Raw genomic sequence first — 21,420 nt, forward strand, 5'->3', positions numbered from 1 at the left:
AAAGGCTTAAAGGAGTTAAGTAAATTTGCTTCTACCTCAAAATACACAGACCTTTAATTGAAATAGCCTTCCAAAAATGATTTTTCCATAAAGATTGACATAAATATGTATTAAAATTCAGAGAAGGAATTAAACAAAATTGTCCTTTTCTTTGTTCTTTTTTTGTTGTGATCATAAAACATTATATCTATTAAATCTTTAATTGTCTAAAATGTAAAATAGTGTTATTAGAATCATATCAAAGTCACATAGTATTGTATGGAAAGGTGAAGAACTTACAGATTAAGCACATATTGATCAGAGACTCTTAGCTAAATTAGATAAAGCCTATAGGCCCCAGTCATGTGATTTTAGATAAGGCCTGAACTGCATTCCATTGTCCAAAGAAGGGATTATGTGGCCAAAGCTATATATCACCTTGTCTACTGCATTCCATTGACCAAATAGGGGAATAAAGGTTCATGGGACTAATCACAACATATAGAGGGCGGGATTTTGGAGGTTCTTTGTCTGAAATGTATAAAATCTGTGAGCATTTTTAAGGCTCTGGCTCTCTCCTGTGTGAATTTGGCTCACAGACCAGGATGGGGTCTGCTTCTAGAGATTCTAATAAATAATTCTGCTTTATATGAGTGATCTCTGAGTAGCCAATTTGGGTAGGTCTTTTTATTCCAAACAATACTCATTAATATGTTTTTTAAAAAATTTATGCAGTATTTTCAAGAGAGCCATATATACTATGCTCTAATATCATTAAGTATTTTCTAATGTCTTTAATAAAATCAAACAAAACACATTTTCCCCTTAACAGAAGGCCAAAAAAAAAGAAAAAGAAAAAGAAAAATGTTGGCCCTGTGAAGACAAATGGTTGAACAGGATTAATGTTGCCATACCAACATAATTATTTAACAAACTCTACCCTTTAACTTCCTTAATCCAAATAAAATTTAAAATACTCAGGGAATACAATGTATTTTTAAAGTAAAATGTACAACTGACCACAAATTCACATCAACCTCAAAACAAGTAAAATCTATTTTAGATTCTTAGGTAGGCAATTATTGTGAACAATGGGGAAGGTGTATATCAGGAGAAACAAATGTATCATTTGACAGAACACTTATGATATTCAACAATTACAATAAAGCATATTTATTTATTTTTATTAAAGTTTTTCTAATTTTCAAAACACGCACGGATAATTTTTCAACATTAGCCCTTGCAAAATCTTATGTTCCAATTTTCCTCCTCTTCTCCTTATCTCCTCCCCTATATTGCAAGTAATCCAATATATGTTAAAGATGGTAAAAAATATATGTTAAATCCAATACATGAATATGTATTTATATGACTATCTTGCTGCACAAGAAAAATCAAATCAAAAGGGAAAAAAATGAAAAATAAAATGCAAGCAAACAACGAAAAGAGTGGAAATGCTATGTTGTGATTCACACTCAATTCTCACAGTCCTTTCTCTGGGTGTAGATGGCTCTCTTCATCAACATGATCACTGGTATTGACCTGAATCATTTCACTGTTGGAAAGAGACATGTCCATCAGAATTAATCATTGTATAATCTTTTTGTTGCCCTGTACAATGATCTCCTGGTTCTGCTTATTTTACTTAGCATCAGTTCATATAAGTCTCTTCAGAACTCTCTGAAATCATCCTCCTGATCATTTCTTATACAGCAATAATATCCCGTAATATTTACACGCCATAACTTATTCAGCCATTCTCCAACTGATGGGCATCTGCTCACTTTCTAGTGTCTTGCCATTACAAAAAGGGCTGCCACAAACATTTTTGTACATGTGGATAAGATCTCTTTGGGATATAAGCCCAGTAGTAACACTGCTGGGTCAAAGGGTATGCACAGTTTGATAACTTTTTGAGCATAGTTCCAAATTGCTCTCCAGAATGGTTGGATTCTTTCACAACTCCACCAACAATGTATCAATATCCCAGTTTTCCCACATCTCCTCCAACATTCATCATTATCTTTTCCTGTCATCTTAGGCAATCTGAGGTGTGTATAGTAGTACCTCAGAGTTGCCTTAATTTGCATTTCTCTCATCAATAACGATTTAGAGCACTTTTTCATATGACTAGAAATGGTTTTAATTTCTTTATCTGAAAATTGTCTGTTAATATCCTTTGACATTTATTAATTTGGAGAATGGCTTGAATTCTTATAAATCTGAGTCAATTCTTTATATATTTTAGAAATGAGGCTTTCAATAAAGCATGTTTAGAAAGTCTTCTAGGTTCCTTTGTACTAAGACATTGATATGAAAAAACAAACAAAAGCAAGAGTTCAATTTTACATTCCACAAAACTCTTACTATTTTAGCTCCCTTCTATTTAGGAATGCTATATGGAAGCCAAATGATCCAATAGATAAGAGTGCAGGCTTGGAGTCAGGAAGATCTTAATTCAAATCAGACCTTAGATATTTATTATGTGACCCTGGGCAAGTCACTTAACCCTGTCAGACTCAGTTTCTTCATCTGTAAAATGAGCTGGAGAAGAAAAAAGAAAAACTACTCCAATATCTTTACCAAATAAACCCCAAATGAGGTCACAAAGAGTTGGACATAACCGAACACATAGGGAGGTTATAAAGATTACCTAATTGTGCTAAAATACAATTTAAAAAATAAATCTCACTTTTCCCTATACTCACTTTGAATTCTGAGTGAGGAATCTGGGATAACTGGTAAAGTGGGGAACTATGCTTAACAATATTAATGAGGGCAAAAAAATAAAAATGAGGGTTTCTGTAACGTGCTCTCTCGGCAGTTACAATTACTAGTCTGTCCTAGACCCACCAGAGTACCTTTGACCACTGTCCTTTGCAGTGTGAGCTCTACCCGGCTCGCCTCCTCTGAGGCCTTCTAAGGTCTCTAGCCACAATCTCTTGAATCTACAACTTAATAACCGGTAGCGCACTCAAGAACAGCCACGTGTAATCTTAAAAGCCTTTATTATACCTACTCACATAATACCCTGACTGATGCCCTGACTTGTTGGTTCCCGAGTGAACACCTGGTCAGAAGACCCATGTGTTCACTTCCAAAACCCTTACCTCTTTTGGCTACCCATCTTGGCTTGGCCACCCAGGCTAGGGAGCCAGGGTGAAGAACGCCAGATTAAAGAGAGCGGTTGCTGCCTGCAGTGGGCTTACATAGGGCCTGTGAGGTCACACACACAGCCAATCAGCGAGAGAGTCACCCATTACGAAACTATCTCAATATGGCCAGGATCCCGCCCAAGGGCAGTCCTAATATCCACAGAAATTACTTCTGGGCCTCAATCTCCCGATGCACTATGGCGCCGCCCATTTAAAGGGCCCTTACAGGTTTCTTCTCACAATTTTAACTAAGGTCATTCTAAAATACTAACACATTTAACCTTTGAAATTAATCAAATTTTTATAACTAAACTGGGATGAATGTTTGACCCCAGAGTTTAAGAACTCTTCTGGTATCACATCACTTTCCTCTCTCTTTGGCAAACCCTAAAGCAAAAATGTCAGTTATTTCTCTTAGTTATCTTTTTTTGTCCCATTATAAGTTCACTTCTACCTTGTGAAAATTAGGATTTTTCCCCTCATAACTCTATTTTTGCTGTTTTCTTAAAATTTTTTCATAAGTTATTCTGATGATACTTCATTTTCTAAATCAAACTAAATGCAAAGAAGCACTATTTTGTGCTAATTAGTACTTCACCTTTATCCTTGTCAACATGAGGGGCTCTTAGTGACCTGCTCTCCAGGAGAAGCAAAAATTTGACTATCCTGATGCTCTGGGATCAAAGACGGCCCTAAAAATGAGTACACTCTGATCATGTAGGCAGGCTTCATGCTGCTGTCAGTATCATGGACACTTATTTTCAGTGGTAATTAGTGTCAAAGATTACTTTTGTAAAAGTTACTGAGGGGAGGGGGTTCTATGGGACATTATTTTTTGTGACCTAGTTAGAAGAGATATTACTCAGTGCATTGTCAAAAAGCATCAGAGAGCCCAACACATCTGCTGGTTTCTTGCCTGAATCTCTTTTCCCGAGAGATTTCTAATTTTAATTCAATGTGTTGTGAAGTGTACCTTAAACTCCAGGATATATAACCTCTATATCTAATTTTCTGGTAGGCAATTATATGCTTTGAAGATAAACCAGGACAGCAAAGGAATTAAAAGCCAAATGTAATGGTGGCAAGGCAACACTAATCTGTAATACATGTCTATCCTATATTCTCATCCCCCTTCCTCCTGAACCAGATTCTCTTCTCTCTTTCAGCCAAGGTACACCTGGCCCAAGAAGGTCAGCAAGCCAAAATTGGATAAGACCAAGAGAAGAAAAGCCAAATCAAGTTAATTGTATCTCTTACTATGCACATGAGAGGCAGAAAAATTCCTAGTCCCTTAGTAACCAGAAGTCAATCATCAAGCACTTATTAAGCTCCATTTATGTGCCAGGCATTGTGCTAAGTACTGGGGATTCAAAGAAAAGCAACAACATTCCCGACTCTCAAGTTTATGGTCTACCCAAGAGACAACATGCAAACAATAATATACAATCAAAATACATGCAGATAAAAATACTTCTTGTAGAAGTTCATATTTTACCTGGGCCTTGAAAGAAGCAAAAAGGTCAAGACAGGAGGGAAAGAGTTCTGAGAATGGGAGAAAACCAGTGGAAATGCACAGTGGAGAGATGGAATTTTTTGCTCCAATAAACCAGGGTTATTGGATCATAAGAGTACATGGAAGTGAATAAGGTATAAGAAGACTAGAAAGATAAAAAAGGACAATAGTATGAAAGATTTTGAACCCCAAATAGATGATTTTATATTTGATTGTGGCAGTAATAGGAAGTCACTGAAGTTTACTGAATGGTGGGAAAGGGAGTTGAGAAGGTCAAACCTTAACTTAGGAAAATCAATTTGACAATTGAATGTAGAACAGACAGTTGAGGGGAGAAACTTGAGTTAGGGATACTAACCAGAAGGCTAATACAATGATCCAAGTATGAGATGGAGTGCCTGCACATTAAATTGAAATTGCAGAAAATGAAAAGGAAAAAAAGCCTAAAGCCTGAGTTCTCTCCTCCTATTCTAACACTATGATTTTCCCTCTCATTCAAAAGTAAATACAATTCCACTGGAATGTGCTAATGGAGTTCAATTTTTAGGATTAAAAAAAAAGAATGATTAGCATCAATTCTGAATAATTCATAATATAAATGTTTTTGTACAGTTCTTGTAGGATCATAGCTTAGTGTATAAAGATACAGCTTTGGAACCAGGAACATTTTGATTCAAGTCCCATGTGTGACACATAATGGTGACTTTCAGTAATGGCTACAGAACTAAAGCCAACTCCCGAGATAATCAATTGCTTTAGTATAGAATACTCCAGAAATTACAGGTACAATCTCTATCCATAGCCTTGTAAAGCAAAGAAAAGAACACAAGACCAAGTATCATAAGATCTGAGTTCCAGTGCTGACTCCACCACTAACTCGCTGTGTAAACTTTAACAAGTCACTTTTAAAATGGGAATTTAAAAAATGGAAATAATATCCATCTGCCCTAGGCCAAAGGGATATTGCACAGAGCCCATAATAAAAAAATATATGTGAAGCATTTAGAAAAATAATAAAATCCCATGCAAATTGATAGACAGATGCTAAATATATTCTCTAAGATTGATCCCACACAACACAAATATTGGCTTATTTGCTTTAGTAGCAAAATACTACCAAAAGCAAAAGACTACATGCTGGGGAAAGAGGCAGAATGATGAAGTGGCAGAACACTGGGCAAAGAGTCAGAAAGTCCAGGCCTCTAATCTTTATACTGAAGATATTCCCATGAGAGCTAGACACTAGTAAGAACAGCACATTAGAATAATTAATCTTGAAATGAGAGGCATTCCTTTTTTTTTTTTTTTTTTTTTTGGACAGAAGGAACATCCAAGAGGCAAGAAATCTTGTTGAGTACATTGTTTTAATATTCAAAGCAAGGAGTAATAAGGAGTGAGGGTGTTACAGTAGGACAAGAAAGGAGACTGTAGAAATTATCAGAATTATAAAGAAATTGGGAAAATAGTACCAAAAGTCAAGGGAAGAAAAAATATCAGGAAAGAAGAAGCTACAATTAAAAATATATATATCAAACTCAGCAGCAAGGTCAAAAGACAATGAAGACTAGAAAAAAAATAAAATGCCATTTGGTTGAAGACAGGAGATACAATAGATAGAGTACTGGACTTAGTCAAGAAGACCCGAATTCAAATCCTCTCTAAGAATTTTACTAGCTGTAAGACTAAGCAAGTCAGAAAGTCAGTGACTGCCTAAATTTCCTCTTCTGTTAAAACGAGTAGGTTCAAATGTCTACATCAACGATTCTTTCTACACCAACATTCTAATAAGAACCATCATTTCTAAAGGCCACACAGCTAAGGCTTCAGGCAAGAAGAAAATGAAGTGATCAACTGGGAGTCATGAATTTTTTTTACCCCAATTCCAAATTGTCTTCATCCATGGTGACTTAGCCATGCAGCAGTGTTGACAAGGAATATAACCTGCAAGCATGTCCAAAACAGGAGAGACAAGAGGCAGGACTAGGAAGAACCACTTCTCCCTTTGAACTCACTTCTGCCCCATCTTTGACCTCATTCCATCTGGAATTTCCTGGCAGCAGAAAAATGAATTTCTGCAAAATTTCATTTTACTATACACTCTTTAAAAAGGCACAAGAACCCAAAACATCAAGGGGAAACAGGACTCAGAGACAAAAAAGAAATATCTGAGTTTAAGGATGAGAAAATGATTACATGTACTTTGCTTCTCTAATTTGGACCATGTTTAAATCAATCATTCTGCTTCTGGAAAAGAGCCTAAATTCTAGTAGTTTCTACAAGTTTAGAAACTCAGCATACAAACTCTAGGAAAAGAATGACAATCCCAAAAATGTATGCAGCTAAATTTACAGAGGCATAATGCCAGGCGGTTGGTCACTAGGTGATAGTTTCATGAATTGTTGCAGTCAAACATTTAAAACTATCTCCAAAGGCCCTGAAACACTGCAATGGTGAGAGTGTATATAACCCTAGAAATCAAGATCTTTTGAAATGTGTTCATTACCAAAAAAAAATTATTTCAAAGTAAGTTTCTACAAATCACTGCAAACTGATAGTAAGTTCCTCTCGATCAGTTATAACTAGATTCAATTTACAAAATAATAATCATTAGTAAGTAAACATACAGTTTCTTAAGAACATTAATATTATTCAAAATGTATACACACATGCATGTATAGAAACGTGTGTACACATGTATGTATGTATACACACACACATATATATGTACATGTGAATATAAATTTTTAAAATCTTGGTCCTATAGCATCTGTACAATCTGAAATTCCCAACTGATCTTGGAAACTTTGATTCACTCAATTTCACAACTCCTTGACGGGGCAAACAGGCTACTGCATTTTACAGATGGCATAAAGTAAATACTCAAGTAGTAAAATGGCTTGTTCATTAACCAAATTGATAGTGGCCTTAAACCTGAAGGATTGTTATGGAGAATACTTATTCTGCTTAATTCCATAGGAAAAAATAATCCCTGCTCTCCTGATTATTGAGTCCCTGACCTAGATCATCATTTCTTGAGGCCCCTATCCATGCACAAATTATTCCCAATCCACTTAGTCTCTAGATATTCCCACCTCCCCAATAGGAGACCCTTCTTTTTTCACCCTGCCCCACCTTTAAGGTTGCCCTTTACGTATTACCTTTTCCCATTAGGAGATAGTTCCTTGAGAATAGGGACCAATTTGTTTTCTTGTATTTTATTGTATCCCCAGGGTTTAGCACAGTTCCTACCATATAATAAGTATTTAATAACTTCCATTTACCTAAAATTAATGTAAGGTCAATAGATGGAAATTACAGGGACACAATTTGATTAACTTTGAGGAAAAATATCACTATAATTAAAATTGTCTAAAAATGTAGACAGCTAGTTTACATAGTGAATGTGAATAAAATGCTGGATTCAGACTCAGGAGGACTAGAAAATCCACTTTTGACATTTACTATCTGTGTGACCATAAGCAAGTTCCTTAATTAGTTTCAGTCTCAGTTTCCCTGTCCATAAAATGGATATAATTATACTTGCACATGGGATTTATGTGATGACCAAATGATACAATGCAAGGAAAGCACTTTGAAAACTTTAAAGCACTATATATAATTGCTAGATAGTGAATAGCTCATGAGATATTAACTTTCCTGTCAACACCAATGTTCAAGCTTGGATAACTGCTTTTAAGAATATTGTAGATCAGTCAGTTAATTAACAGTTGTTAAATGCTTACTATGTGACAGTGACATAGTGCTAGGCACATTTAAAAAAAATGAAATTTATCCACTGTTCAAGAAGCTGAACTTAATAATAGTAAGATTTTATTTCTCTAACATGATAAAGAATGCACAGAGAAACTAGAAACAGACTCAAAACTCTGAATAGCCAATCTTCTGCCATAACTTTAAAAAGACAGCATTTCAAGAAACATTGTCGCTCCACAGGATTGATTACCCTCCATGAGAACAAATGTTATTGCAACCAGATTTCTTATGTCCAACAAACATTAGGGAAGTAAACTCGAGATTAAGATACTATGTTTTTCCTTTTGCAAAATCAATTACTGTTTTATTTTCAAAGGAAAAGAACTAGAAAGATCGTATGTATTCAGCATCCATAGTTTCACAGATTTGATCCTACTGAGCCTTGTGGGGAATCATGATACTAAGGGCTGTAAAAAATCTCTGAAGTTCTGTAGTCTAAACCACAGAAAAACAAAAATGACTTCTAAAACCATCTCCAACTAATGGGCATCCATCCCTCTTCAGGGGACCTGGATAAGATTCTGAAGTAAGAACCCTCTCCCTGTCTCCCAGGGCAGTTCATTCCATTTGGGAATAGCTACTAGTCAGAAGTTTCCTTATGCCTAAGGTAAAATCTCCCTCTTTGAAATTCCTACTGACTTTTGGCAGTTCTGCTCTCTGGGACTGAGATGAACAAGTTAAATCCTTGACAGATGTTCAGAGACATGAAGACAGTTATCAAGTTCCCACTGGGTTTTCTCTTCTGGATAAAAGTCCCCTAAGTTCCTTCAACTATACCTTTAAGTACAACATAGGGCTTTGAAACTTTACTCTTCTGGATTCTTCCCAGCTTTTGTGATTTCCAAAACTACTTATAGTAGGTATAGTAAAGGTTACAGTGGGGCTACTATCTCCCTTGTTCCATTAAATAGGCCTTCCCATGAGGTATATTATTAACCTTTTTTTGGCTGCCACATATTGAATGTGTGATTCAGTAAATTCAAACTTTATATATATATATATATATATATATATATATATATATATATATTTAAGGGGTATAGCATTCATCCATTTATACTATCATGGAAATCTTTCTGTTTCTTTTCCAAGACTTGCTTATTTGATAGCCTATTCTTCTAAACAACAAGAAAAAAACAACAGAATTTTAAAAAGTTGAAAAGAAACTTAGAAATCATCTGGTCCAAACAGCACCAAAACAGAGATTTCCACTATATTTTTGACTAGTGACTAATCCTTCTTGAATATGAACCCATTCCCTCCTGATTTTCAGCCTAAATTTTCCTCAACAATATGAACCCACTTCTCCAAGTCATATTTTCCAATGCCAAGAAAAATCTATCTAATCCTTCTTCTGGCCTTAAATACTTGAAGACAACTATTATATTTTCTCTAAGTTATCTCTTCTTCAGGGTAAGATTTTTTTCTATTTCTACTTTCCCCTCATGTTCTATCACTTCAAGACAATTTTCTAGGATTATTTCCTGCATTATTAGATCAAGATTCTCTTTTTGGTCCCAACTTTCAGGCAGTCCAATTATTCTTATATTTTCTCTTCTTGCTCTGTTCTCCATATTGTTGTTCTTCTTATGAGTTGTTTCACATTCTATTTTCTCATTCTTTATGTTTTGTTCTTTCTTGGTCTCATAGTTTAACTGGTTTCCTCTTGCCCAATACTAATTTTCAAAGTATTATTTTCATCTTTGTGACTCTGTACCTCCTTTTCTAATTGGTCAATAATCTTTTTGTTTTTCTTGGATAGTTTTAATTTTTTTTAAATTTTTCTGCAATGTCTTTCATTTGATTTTTGAATTCTTTTTTGAGTTCTATAAATTTTTTTCTGGGCAAGGAACCATTTCATGTTACTCTTTGGGGTAGAAGCTTTTTTTTTTTTTTTTTTTTAAACTAAAGTGTCCTCCTCTGAAGATGAATCCCGGTTTTCCCTCTTCCTATAATATGTTTCAATGGAGTGGCTCTTTCTTCTTTGCCATTTCATTTTTTTTAAATAAGATCATCATATACATGGCAACAATAAGACTATACAACGATCAATTCTGATGGACATGGCTCTCTTCAACAATGAGATGATTCAAACCAGTTCCAATTGTTCAGTAATGAAGAAAGCCATCTAAGCCCAGAGAGAAAAGAGAAATGAATGTGGACCATGACATAGCATTTTCACTCTTTCTGTTATTGTTTGCTTGCATTTTTTATTTTCCTTCTAGATCTGGTTTTTCTTGTGCAGCAAAATAATTGTATAAATAGTTTTACATATATTGGATTTAGCATATATTTTAACATATTTAACATGTATTGGACTATCTGCCATCTAGGGGAAATGGTGGGGGGAAGGAGGAGAAATTTTGGAACAGATGTTTTGCAAGGGTCAGTGTTGAAAAATTACCCATCCATATGTTTTATAAATAAAAAGCTATAAAAATAAATAAGATCATCATTACTAGAAAAAGGTATTCCGAGCATATCTTACTCAAAAGGAAAAGGATAGGTAAAAGTTGTATGGGTTGGAATGGGAAAGGAGGAAGGGTAGCTGTATGTACCAAATAATCAATCAGTCAAGTATTTATTAAGCATTTACTATATGGTAGGTACTGTGTTAAGTACTGAAGACATAAGTGCCAACAATAAATTATCTCAAGACTTTACAGAAATATAAAGAAACTAAGAAATAAGAAGGGGGGAAAGCATGTCAAAGTATATGTGGGTGAAGATCAATGGATGTAGAAATAAGCAATATTATCATCAGGGTATATTACAAATTACCTAGAGAAAGGAAATGGATGAAAATTTTGGAAATAACACAAGTAACATAGAGACATGATATATTAATAATGGGGATTTCAGTGATGAAGAATTTCTAATATGCAACCATTTGTGGGTCTGTCTGTCTGTCTCTGTCTCTGTCTGTCTCTCTCTCTTCTCCCCTTCTCTCCTTTTCCCTTCCCTTCATTACTAAAAATATAAGTAGTTAATCACTTCATGATTGAACAGACTGATACTTTCATTCTTCAAAAGATAGAAGAACCTATAAAGAAAACATACATCTATCCTAGATCTGATTCCTACTAAATAATAAGTAATTGGCCACTGTGGTGAAAATGTTGGGAACCTGGATGGAAGTTCTCATCATAGAATCTGTGATAGATTGTAAGGTTCTCTTTAAAATATAATGTTCTCTGAGAGAAGGTTTCTTGGGAGGCTTCTGGAGGCTGCCTTAGTTTCAGTTAAGTAATCACTCCAAATGCAGCCAGGGATTAAAGTCCAAATCTTTTTTTTTTTTTTTTTTTTTTTTTTTTTTTAATTAATTATAGTTTTTATTTACCAGATACATGCGGGGGTAATTAGCAGCATTGACAATTGCCAAACATTTTGTTCCAACCTCCTTCCCCCCACCCAGATGACAGGTTGACCAATACATGTTAAATATGTTAAAGTATAAATTAAATACAATAAATGTATACATGTCTGAACAGTTATTTTGCTGTACAAAAAGAATCGGACTTTGAAATAGTGTACATTTAGCCTGTGAAGGAAATCCAAAATGCAGGCGGACAAAATTAGAGGGATTGGGAATTCTATGTAGTGGTTCATAGTCATCTCCCAGAGTTCTTTCACTGGGTGTAGCTGGTTCAGTTCATTACTGCTCTACTGGAATTGATTTGGTTCATCTCATTGTTAAAGATGGCCACATCCATCAGAATTAATCATCATACAGTAGTGACGTTGAAGTGTATAATGATCTCCTGGTCCTGCTCATTTCACTTAGCATCAGCTCATGTAAGTCTCTCTAGGCCTTTCTGACATCATCCTGTTGGTCATTTCTTACAGAACAATAATATTCCATAAAATTCATATATCACAATTTATTCAGCCATTCTCCAATTGATGGGCATCCACTCAGTTTCCAGTTTCTGGCCACCACAAAGAGGGCTGCCACAAATATTTTTGCACATACAGGCCCCTTTCTTTCTTTAAGATCTCTCTGGGATATAAGCCCAATAGGAGCACTGCTGGATCAAAGGGTATGCACAATTTGAAAACTTTTTAAGCATAGTTCCAAATCGCTCTCCAGAATGGCTGGATGTATTCACAATTCCATCAACAATGTATCAGTGTCCCAGTTTTCCCACATCCCCTCCAACATTTATCATTATCTTTTCCTGTCATTCCAGCCAATCTGACAGGTGTGTAGTGATATCTCAGAGTTGTCTTAATTTGCATTTCTCTAATTAATAATGACTTGGAGCATCTTTTCATATGGCTAGAAATAGTTTCAATTTCTTCATCTGAGAATTGTCTGTTCATATCCTTTGCCCATTTATCAATTGGAGAATGGCTTGATTTCTTATAGAGTCAATTCTCTATATATTTTGGAAATGAGAGGTCTTTATCTGAACCTTTGACTGTAAAAATGTTTTCCCAGTTTATTGTTTCCCTTTCAATCTTCTCTGCATTAGTTTTGTTTGTACAAAACCTTTTTAATTTGATATAATCAAAGTTTTCTATTTTGTGATCAATAATGATCTCTAGTTCTTCTTTGGACATAAATTCATTCCTCTTCCACAGGTCTGAGAGGTAAACTATCCTATGTTCCTCTAATTTATTTATAATCTCATTCTTTATGTCTAGGTCATGAACCCATTTTGACCTGACCTTGGTGTACGGTGTTAAGTGTGGGTCAATGCCTAGTTTCTGCCATATTAATTTCCAATTTTCCCAGCAATTTTTGTCAAACATTGAGTTCTTATCCCAAAATCTGGGGTCCTTGGGTTTGTCAAACACATGGGGAGAAATGGGGAGAAAGCCTGTAAGAAGGATCACCCAACTTTCATTTTGCTTCTATTTTCTTTGTCAGGTAGAAGCCCTTTTTGAACTGAAAGGAACAGAATAAAAATGATCAACATAAATTTGTTTTTAAAGGTAAGTAAGGAAATAATTGGAGTATCTGTCCTTTTATACATGCAAGTCATCAAACCCAGAACTACATCCTAGGGTACCAAAAGAACTTCAAAATATAATTATGCTACTTATGGCCATGGATCCTTGAAAAAATAGCCAATTGGAAGAGAATGGAGTCTGTAAACCCTAGATCAGTAAGCTTAACTTCTAGTTCTTAAAAATAAAAATTAAATTAAAAAAAAACTTCTAGAATGCATTTTAAATGGATAGTAATTGAAGATCTAGAGAAGGAAGCTATGATTGCAATGGGCCAGCTTGACTTCATCAAAAATAGGTCATTCAAGATCAAAGCGCCTTAACATGAGTCTATAGATAAATTTCTAAAGATCTGAGAATTTGGATAAGAAAAAATTTTATCTTTCACTAACTAGAAACTGAAATTTAGCATGCCCCTCAATTATTTAAAGACATTTTGAGAAGGGACTACCAAAGGGGCTCATGAAAAAAAAGTTAAGAATCTCTTTACTAAACTAATCTCATTTTCTTTTATGTTAGGGTCACTAGAACATAAAAATGCTGTAGGAATAAGTTTATTTTATTAAATATTTTATATAGAATAATTTTATTTTATTAAATATTTTATAGTCATCTATTTTTGTGGAAAAGACAGAGTGATGTTAGATATATTCAGAACAGATTGAATAGTCTGACCCAAAAGAATAATTATTAATGTTTCAATATCAATTCAGAAGAAGGTCTGTATTAGAATATCCTAAAGATCTGCACTCAGTCGTGGGTTGTCAAACATTTTAATCAATGACATGAATAAATATATTGAAGGCATGACTATTAAATTTGCAAATAACAACACTAGGAGGAATAGTTAGTATACTGAGTAACAGGATCTATAAAGATCTTGAATGGATAGAGCACATGGTCAAATTTAATAAGATGAATTTAATAGGAGTGGATAAAAATATCTTATATATAGGTTCAAGAAATCAAGATGAGGGATACATGGGTAGAGATAATTTGTCTGAAAAAGGTCTGGACTATATGATACAACTGATTAATAATAAAAAGGTAATGTGATTTTAGGTTGCATTGAGATCTAATACCCAAGACTAGAAAGGTGACATACATACCATACTGTCCGATATTCAGACCATATCTGGAGCAATAAATTCAGTCCTGGGCACCACATTTTAGGAAGGACATAAGTTAGAGAGTATTCAAAGAGGAAAATCTAGATGACAAAGGATGGATTGATGGAACTAGGGATTTTTAGTATGGGGAAGAGAAGACTTGAAGAGAATCTGATAGTAGACTTCAAGTATTTGGAGGATTATCAACCATTTGGTTGAATAAAGTATAATTAAGACCAACTAATGTATGAAGAAAAAAATACATTCAAACAATTAGAACTTTCCAAAACTAGAATGGACTGGCTCAAGAGACGGTATTTCCTCTTCATTTGAGGTTTTTAAGCAGGGGGGATTCCTTATTGGACTGCAAAATGCTTTGTTCAACAATGAGGTGAAATAGATAATCTGAGGTTCCCTCCAAGTCTGATTCTACGAAAACCTGAACTGGAAGCTGAAGGAACTGAACGCAAGAATATACTCTGCTCAGTCACCTACTCCATCACTCAGGGTCTTGGACAGGTCATTTGTTTCCCTGTACCTCATTCACCTTAGAAACTAAATACAATAATTTATCCCTACGCTCATTGGAATGTTGTGAAGATTAATTTGATGTAATATATAAAGAGCCTAGAGCTTCTTGCAGAAAAGCAAGATAACTAAAATATATTATCATTTGAGTTCCATGAAATATTCCTTTAGGAAGGGAAATTAGTCATCTCCCTAGAAAAACATAACACTGTTGTATTTTGTGAGGGTGAAAAACAGTTGGAGATTAATTATTTTAATAAGAAGGTTAATAAATTTTAATCTCATTTAATGGTACTTTTAATCATTCTTCTGTCAAAACCTGCAGCTTTACTGTAGTAATCACTTAGATAAAAGACTACTTTTTTTTCCACAGTCTACCACGAACCGTTTTTGTAAACATACATTTTGAAGAAAAGCTTAAATCATCTTGCTCTAGCTAAAATTGTGACATTTTATGATAAATAGTGTTTTTAAGTGACCTCATGATTTCTAATTAACTACCTTTTCCTCATTGAGGTGAGCTTGGTAAAAAGCATCTCAATTAGGGCTTTGGCTGAATGGTAAGGATAAAAGGCTGAAAGAAAGGGAGTTAGGAAGGCAAGAAGGAAGACAGGAAGGAAGACAGAAATTAAGGCAGGCAGAAAAGAAGGCAAGAAAACAGGAAAGAAAGAAACATTTTAAAGTATCTATTTACCGAGAATTGGGCATCTGATCCTCAATTCTGGGAGGTAGGTGTTATTCATTTTACAATGGAGGAAGCTGAGGCATGTAAAAGTTAAGTAGCTTGTTGAGGTCCACACAGCTAGTAAGTTTCTGAGGCCACATTTGAATTCAGCTCTTACTTACTCCAGATCCAATGCTCTATTCTACTGTACCACCTAAGCTGCCAATAAAAGGAAAGCTAGTACTATTTATTTTATCATTAAACACTGGATCAGACAAGCTTCTCTGTCACTTCAGAATTGAAACTGTCATTCTAAATCTCATAGCCAATAAGTCCATACACACACCCACACACTTAAACATATAAAGTACCACATCTAAAAGAGTTTCCATTTATACTGATTATATTCATCGATACTTAATAGATTAGAAATTTAAATATCTTTCTAGTGTTATGAAAATAGTTTTGCTTGCTGAGACACGTTCCCAAAAGGCCCTGAGGACCTCCACATTTTGAAAGCTACTATCACAGAAGTTGATATCTCTCACAGCTCCTCCTGCTCCTGCTCTGCCTGCTCCCTAACTTCTATCTATCTAATTAGCCTGTCTACCAGTTAGGTAAACACAATTCCAAGAAAACATTTAAGACATTCAAATGCATTAGGATTGCTTGTTCTCTCTTCTCTAAAATCATCTTTCAATTGTTGACTATATCTTTTATTTGAGACTTTTTTTTTGCTGCTTTTTCAGTTAGCTACTTTTTTCTGTGTCCTATAACATAACAGATTATAAACTATTGGAAACCAGTGATCTTACAACTGAATGTATACTCCATATCATCCAGTATTTATTAGGAATCAATATTTATTAGCTGATTGATTTCTTCAGAGAAATGAAAAAACATTAAGTAGCAAGGTGATCCTTATCAAATCAAATCCCTAGAGCACACCACTGGAGACCTGAGATGACATTGAACCATGACAGACTGTCCTGAATCCACTTGACTAGACTGTTTAGTCAACTTCTTTCTATCTTTTCTATATGAATAACAGATAGGAATAATTTAGGGATCAGCAAACTCAGCTACAAAGTATAATGAAAAAGCAAGGAGAAGCCTAGTGGGTTTGGAATTAAAATCAGAAGACCTGGTTTTGAATCTCAGCTCTACTACCTCTGTGATGGTGAACAAATCATCACACTTTATTATTCTCAACTTCTTCATCTCTTAAATGAGCAGAGTAAATTATATGATCTCCAACATCTAGGAATGTGCTAGAGATAGCTCCCACCAGCTTCAAAGAAGAGCCTATTGGCTAAATTTTCAGTAAGATCATTTATACCCTAGTAATCAGCAAATACTACACAACAGGGCTTGATTTATTGTTCTTTTGATTTTCTAGGTATAAAAGAGTAATTGAAAAATGTTAAAAATGCAGATGAAACCTTAGATCTTCAAATGTCTGGTCTACGGGCTGGTTAGTGTCAGCCATTGTTGGAGCAGAGATCTTTTGAATCCCTGTTCTTTATCCTAGACCTGCAGAAATTCTACTTTTGATAACCATGAATGGGAAAAGAAAGCTAAAAGGATACATACAGTCCAAAGCTTGTGAGGGAGAAGATATACTAAAACCTTAGTATCTCTTTCAGCTCCAAATCATGAGGATGGGATTTAAATATTGCCTTTGTTAACTGCTATTCTCAGAGGCTTGACAGGGACAAATCACTGACAATATTTTAATTTCCATAGCAAACTCACTGCTAAATCAGACAAGGCATCTGTGCTATATTAAAGGAGGCATAAAGCAGTCCTCCAATCAACAAGAATTAGTGCCCCACCTCAAAAAGTCTAGCAATGTTAGACTGCAGTAAAGGTAAAAAAAAAATTCACTTGATTTCCTCAACTGAGAAAGCCATGACATGGCTGAGGAAAAACATTTGAACCCAGAAGATTTACTTTCCTAACTGTGATCATGTATTAGTTATTCACCACCTCTTCATCAGTCAATCAGGGAGCCAAGAAGAATTTAAGAAGCACTTACCATATTCTAGACACTGTGCTATTGTTTTGAAAGCTCCCTGCTCTCTAGCAACTCCCAGTCTAATGAAGGAAATGACATATAAACAAACCACAATGTACATGCAAGCTATATGTAATATAAGAAGCAGATAAGCTCAAGAGTCCCCATAAGGGAGGGAAGAGAAGACCAGGAAAGGCCTCTTGCAGTATGTAGGATTTGAGCTGAGTTTGGAAGGAAGCCAGGAAAGTCAGGAGTTGCCTTGACAGTAAAATAAAGATCAAAACATTAGGACTACCTATCTTACAATATTGTTCTGAAGATCAAGAAACAGTAGATGCAAAGGCTTTAATAATGCCTTGCATGTCAACCATTACCATGAACAAAAACCTTGCCCTTAGTGGGAAATAATTCTGCTTTATTTCTCTGTCAAATCATCAAAGCTATTTCCCAAAATCTGGAATGTCTCACAAGTACCTTTTAACAGGTTTCAGTTTTGTTTATTGTGTGAATCAGACAATTGCACTAAAAGCACTTTTTCAAATACTGTTAATTCAGTTGATTTTTTTATGTTTAATATTTTTAACAAATTTAGGAAAGCTTGTATCCCAACTGATTGGCTTTATAACATAAACTATATCTATATATTTTACACACATTTGTACTTTACACTATAACAATCTTATAAGATCATTATGAAGAAAGCAAAGATAAAGTCAGTTATTAGCAGCATTACTAGTAGTAAAATACATAATTGGAGTAGTAATTACTATTATTATTAGCAACAATAATAATTGCCAATTTCTGACACCTCCCCCACTTCCTAGCCCTTTTCTGCTGTAATGATAAGTCCTGGGCAATAAGACAATGAACAAACTAGTCCTCTAGTCAGTTTCCTAAACTGCCAATCTTTTCTTTTAAAGAAAAAGGATGGCAACAATATTCTCTCTGTTTTAAACAAATCTCCTGATGAAATCACCTTCCTTCTACCATTGCATACAGCTTTCTCTACCCAAAGTATTATGCCAGTTTTAATTCTATTGTTGCTTAGTTGATCGTGCATGTTAACATTTAATGACAAATTCATCAACCTTCTATTATTTCACATTTACTGAACGCTTCTAGAATGCCATAAATAGTATACAGCGGAGACCAATGTAGTCCCTAACTAAAGAGCTGACAATCCGAACAAACCAGGTTCTCGTGGGCCAAACGCCAACAGGGAGATACTGAATCTTTTTTTCTAAATAGCATCAGACTGCCACGATTAAAAACTCAATTTACTGCATTTTTAAAGGCTCAAACCAACCGAACCCGAAGCACACTCACACTTCTCTCTCCTGGCGTTAGCTCAGAGAAAGGAGAGAAAAAAATCAAGACTCAGAACACTACCCTAATTCCTAACATGGAAACACCTATCTCTATTACTCTACAAAATGAAAGGATTTCGAACTTTTTACCAATCTGTGACAGCAATATTCGCAACCGCTTTTTCCCCCCCAATACCAGCATTTTATAATAATACCCTTTGGAAAGGAAGGGGGGGCTAGAATGAGGGGGTATATTGCAGAAAATGGCTAGAGAGCATTATTTTCAGACGGGACTCTATTTCCAAAGACTTCCTTGGGAAGTTCCCCCGCCTATTTCCCCACCCTCACCCCGATCTTAACTGGCAAGTAGGTGAATGTCTTCTCCCCTCCTTGCCGTAGGAACTAAAAACGCACGAGCGTCTTGGGGGGCCCGGATCCAAAGCATCTCCCCTACAACCCTACCGAGAGCAAAGGGATTCGCGGAGCTGAGTGGCCGCGCCAGCGGGACTCCCGCCAGTCCGGACAGCGGCGGCAGGAAGGGTTAACTAGGGAGGGAGTCACGGGGAGTTAGCTCGGAGGAAAGAGGTCCCTCCCGCGGGGAGTGAATCATCTCTCACCCCAGTATCTGCCTCCAGCTTACGGGGTGGGTGTAAGGAGGGAGCAGGGAGGAAGGAAGGCGGAAAGAGGAGGATGGGGCGGGGATCACACAACCGGTTTCCCTTTTTAAAGTTTCTCGCAGTTCCACATTGACACCGGTGCTCCTCGTGGGACTGAGTACTCCCCCAGCAACTCTAATCCCAAGGTCAAGTTCTTTGGAGGTAGCAAGGAACAGGGGAGAAGCCAAGGGGGTTAGGGGGTTCCCGGGGAGGCGGACGGGACGGAGCGGCCGGGGGCTTGGAAGAGGGCAGTGGCGGCGGTAGCGGTGGCCAGGCTAGTCCCGAGGAGTCGAGCGGGTGGGCTGCAGTTGGGAGCAGCTGGACCGAGGGAGGGCCCTGCTTGGGCAGCCCGGGACGGGACGGGACGGAAGCAGATCAGGGAGCCCGGGAGCGCTGCCCCAAGAAGCGTGGGGCTCGGTGCCTCGCGCGCGCCCTCCCAGAGCTCCGGGGCCGGCAGGAAGCTAGCCCCGGGACCCCGCCTCCTCTCCTCTCCCCTGCCCCGAGCCGCTCGCTACTCACCCAGGGAGCAGGTAAGAAGCGCGATCACGGCCGGGACACCGAACGGGCCGCCAGAAAGCGGCCGCATCCCGGCGCCTGGAGCTGAGCTCTCCGCCTGTCCGCGGAGTCTGAATCTGCGGGCAGGGGCAGTTGGCACTGGAGCCCGAGCTGCGCGGCGGTGGCTGTGGCCGTGGTCGTGGCAGTGGCCGTGGCTGCTCCTCCAGCTACTGCTGCTGCTTCTGCTGCTGGGACCGCTGGGGCTGCTGCTGCTGGGGCTACCGTCTCCGCCCGCTCGCCCCCTCCTCCCGGCGAGTTTGGACGCTCCCTCTAGCGGCAGGCAGAGGGATGGCATTCTCCCGCGAACCCCCCAACTCCTGGCCCGAGGCTCGAGGCCGCGGCGCAGGCGGCGGGACGCCGCGGCATGAGGCGGAAAGGCTAGGGACCCGACGGCTCACTCCCCCTAGATTTTAACCCCTCCTTGCCCCGGCCTTCCTTTCCTCGGCCAGTCCTAAGTCTCCAGGCATGGCAGGTTTCTACTTTTGTCCTCACGTGTGCGCAGCTCGCTCTCCCTTTCCTCTTTGCCCGGCCTCTCTCTCTCCAGCACTAACGGAACAGTTCCACTTCTTACCCCGGATGTGGCACTGGAGAAGTGGGAAGAGTGGAGTACTGTGGAGGGAAAGGAAAGGGAGCCAGGGAAAGTGGGAGGAGAGCTAATCCCTCTCTCTTCTGCTATAAACCAGTAACTCCACTCTTAATTATGTTGGCCGAAGTGTTCTGACACTAGATGGATTTACAATACCTTAACATTATAGCCATGAGTTCCTGATAATATAGCCATAGTTACTGATTAAATAAACCAAAATTCAAATTAAAAAAATTAACAAATGAATGCAAAAGAGGGCTGTTCTCTACCAAGTCCCTACCCTTACTACATTGGTAGTTTTATTATAGATTAGTTTCAAATGAAATGTCAACTTCTTTATTTGAAATTTAAGATCTTAACCTGGCGCCACCCTACTTTTCAAGCTGTATTTCATATTTCTGACTTCTTTCTAAGATACACTTCAACCAAACTGGATAACTTTCTGCCCTTCGAATATGCATTATGCTCTCATGATTTTATCTTCAGGATGTTTTTTATGGCTGAAATGCTCTAAAGAAATGATGATATCCTTGTCATCCTTCCTATAAATCCCAACTCAAATGCTGTCTCTTCCAGAAGCCTTCCCCAATCCTCCTATAGATTGACAATCTTCCCATTCAGACC

At 37.1% G+C, this 21,420-nt stretch overlaps 1 protein-coding gene across 2 annotated transcripts in view; it reads right to left on the reverse strand.

Annotated features, from left to right (window-relative positions):
• B3GLCT (beta 3-glucosyltransferase) overlaps positions 1-20,634 on the reverse strand; it is a 135,984-nt gene extending 115,350 nt beyond the window's left edge. Inside the window, exon 1 of one of the 2 annotated variants that reach the window (XM_074303538.1) lies at positions 20,175-20,632. In XM_074303538.1, the coding sequence (XP_074159639.1) occupies positions 20,175-20,505 (331 nt within the window). In that variant the 5' untranslated portion in view covers positions 20,506-20,632. Of the gene's footprint in view, positions 1-20,174 lie in introns of both variants that reach the window. The other variant, XM_074303539.1, reaches the window with a different exon arrangement.
• Positions 20,635-21,420: the final 786 nt, after the last annotated feature.

This window comes from Sminthopsis crassicaudata, chromosome 3 (assembly GCF_048593235.1).
Source record: "Sminthopsis crassicaudata isolate SCR6 chromosome 3, ASM4859323v1, whole genome shotgun sequence".
Taxonomy (NCBI): Eukaryota; Metazoa; Chordata; class Mammalia; order Dasyuromorphia; family Dasyuridae; genus Sminthopsis; species Sminthopsis crassicaudata.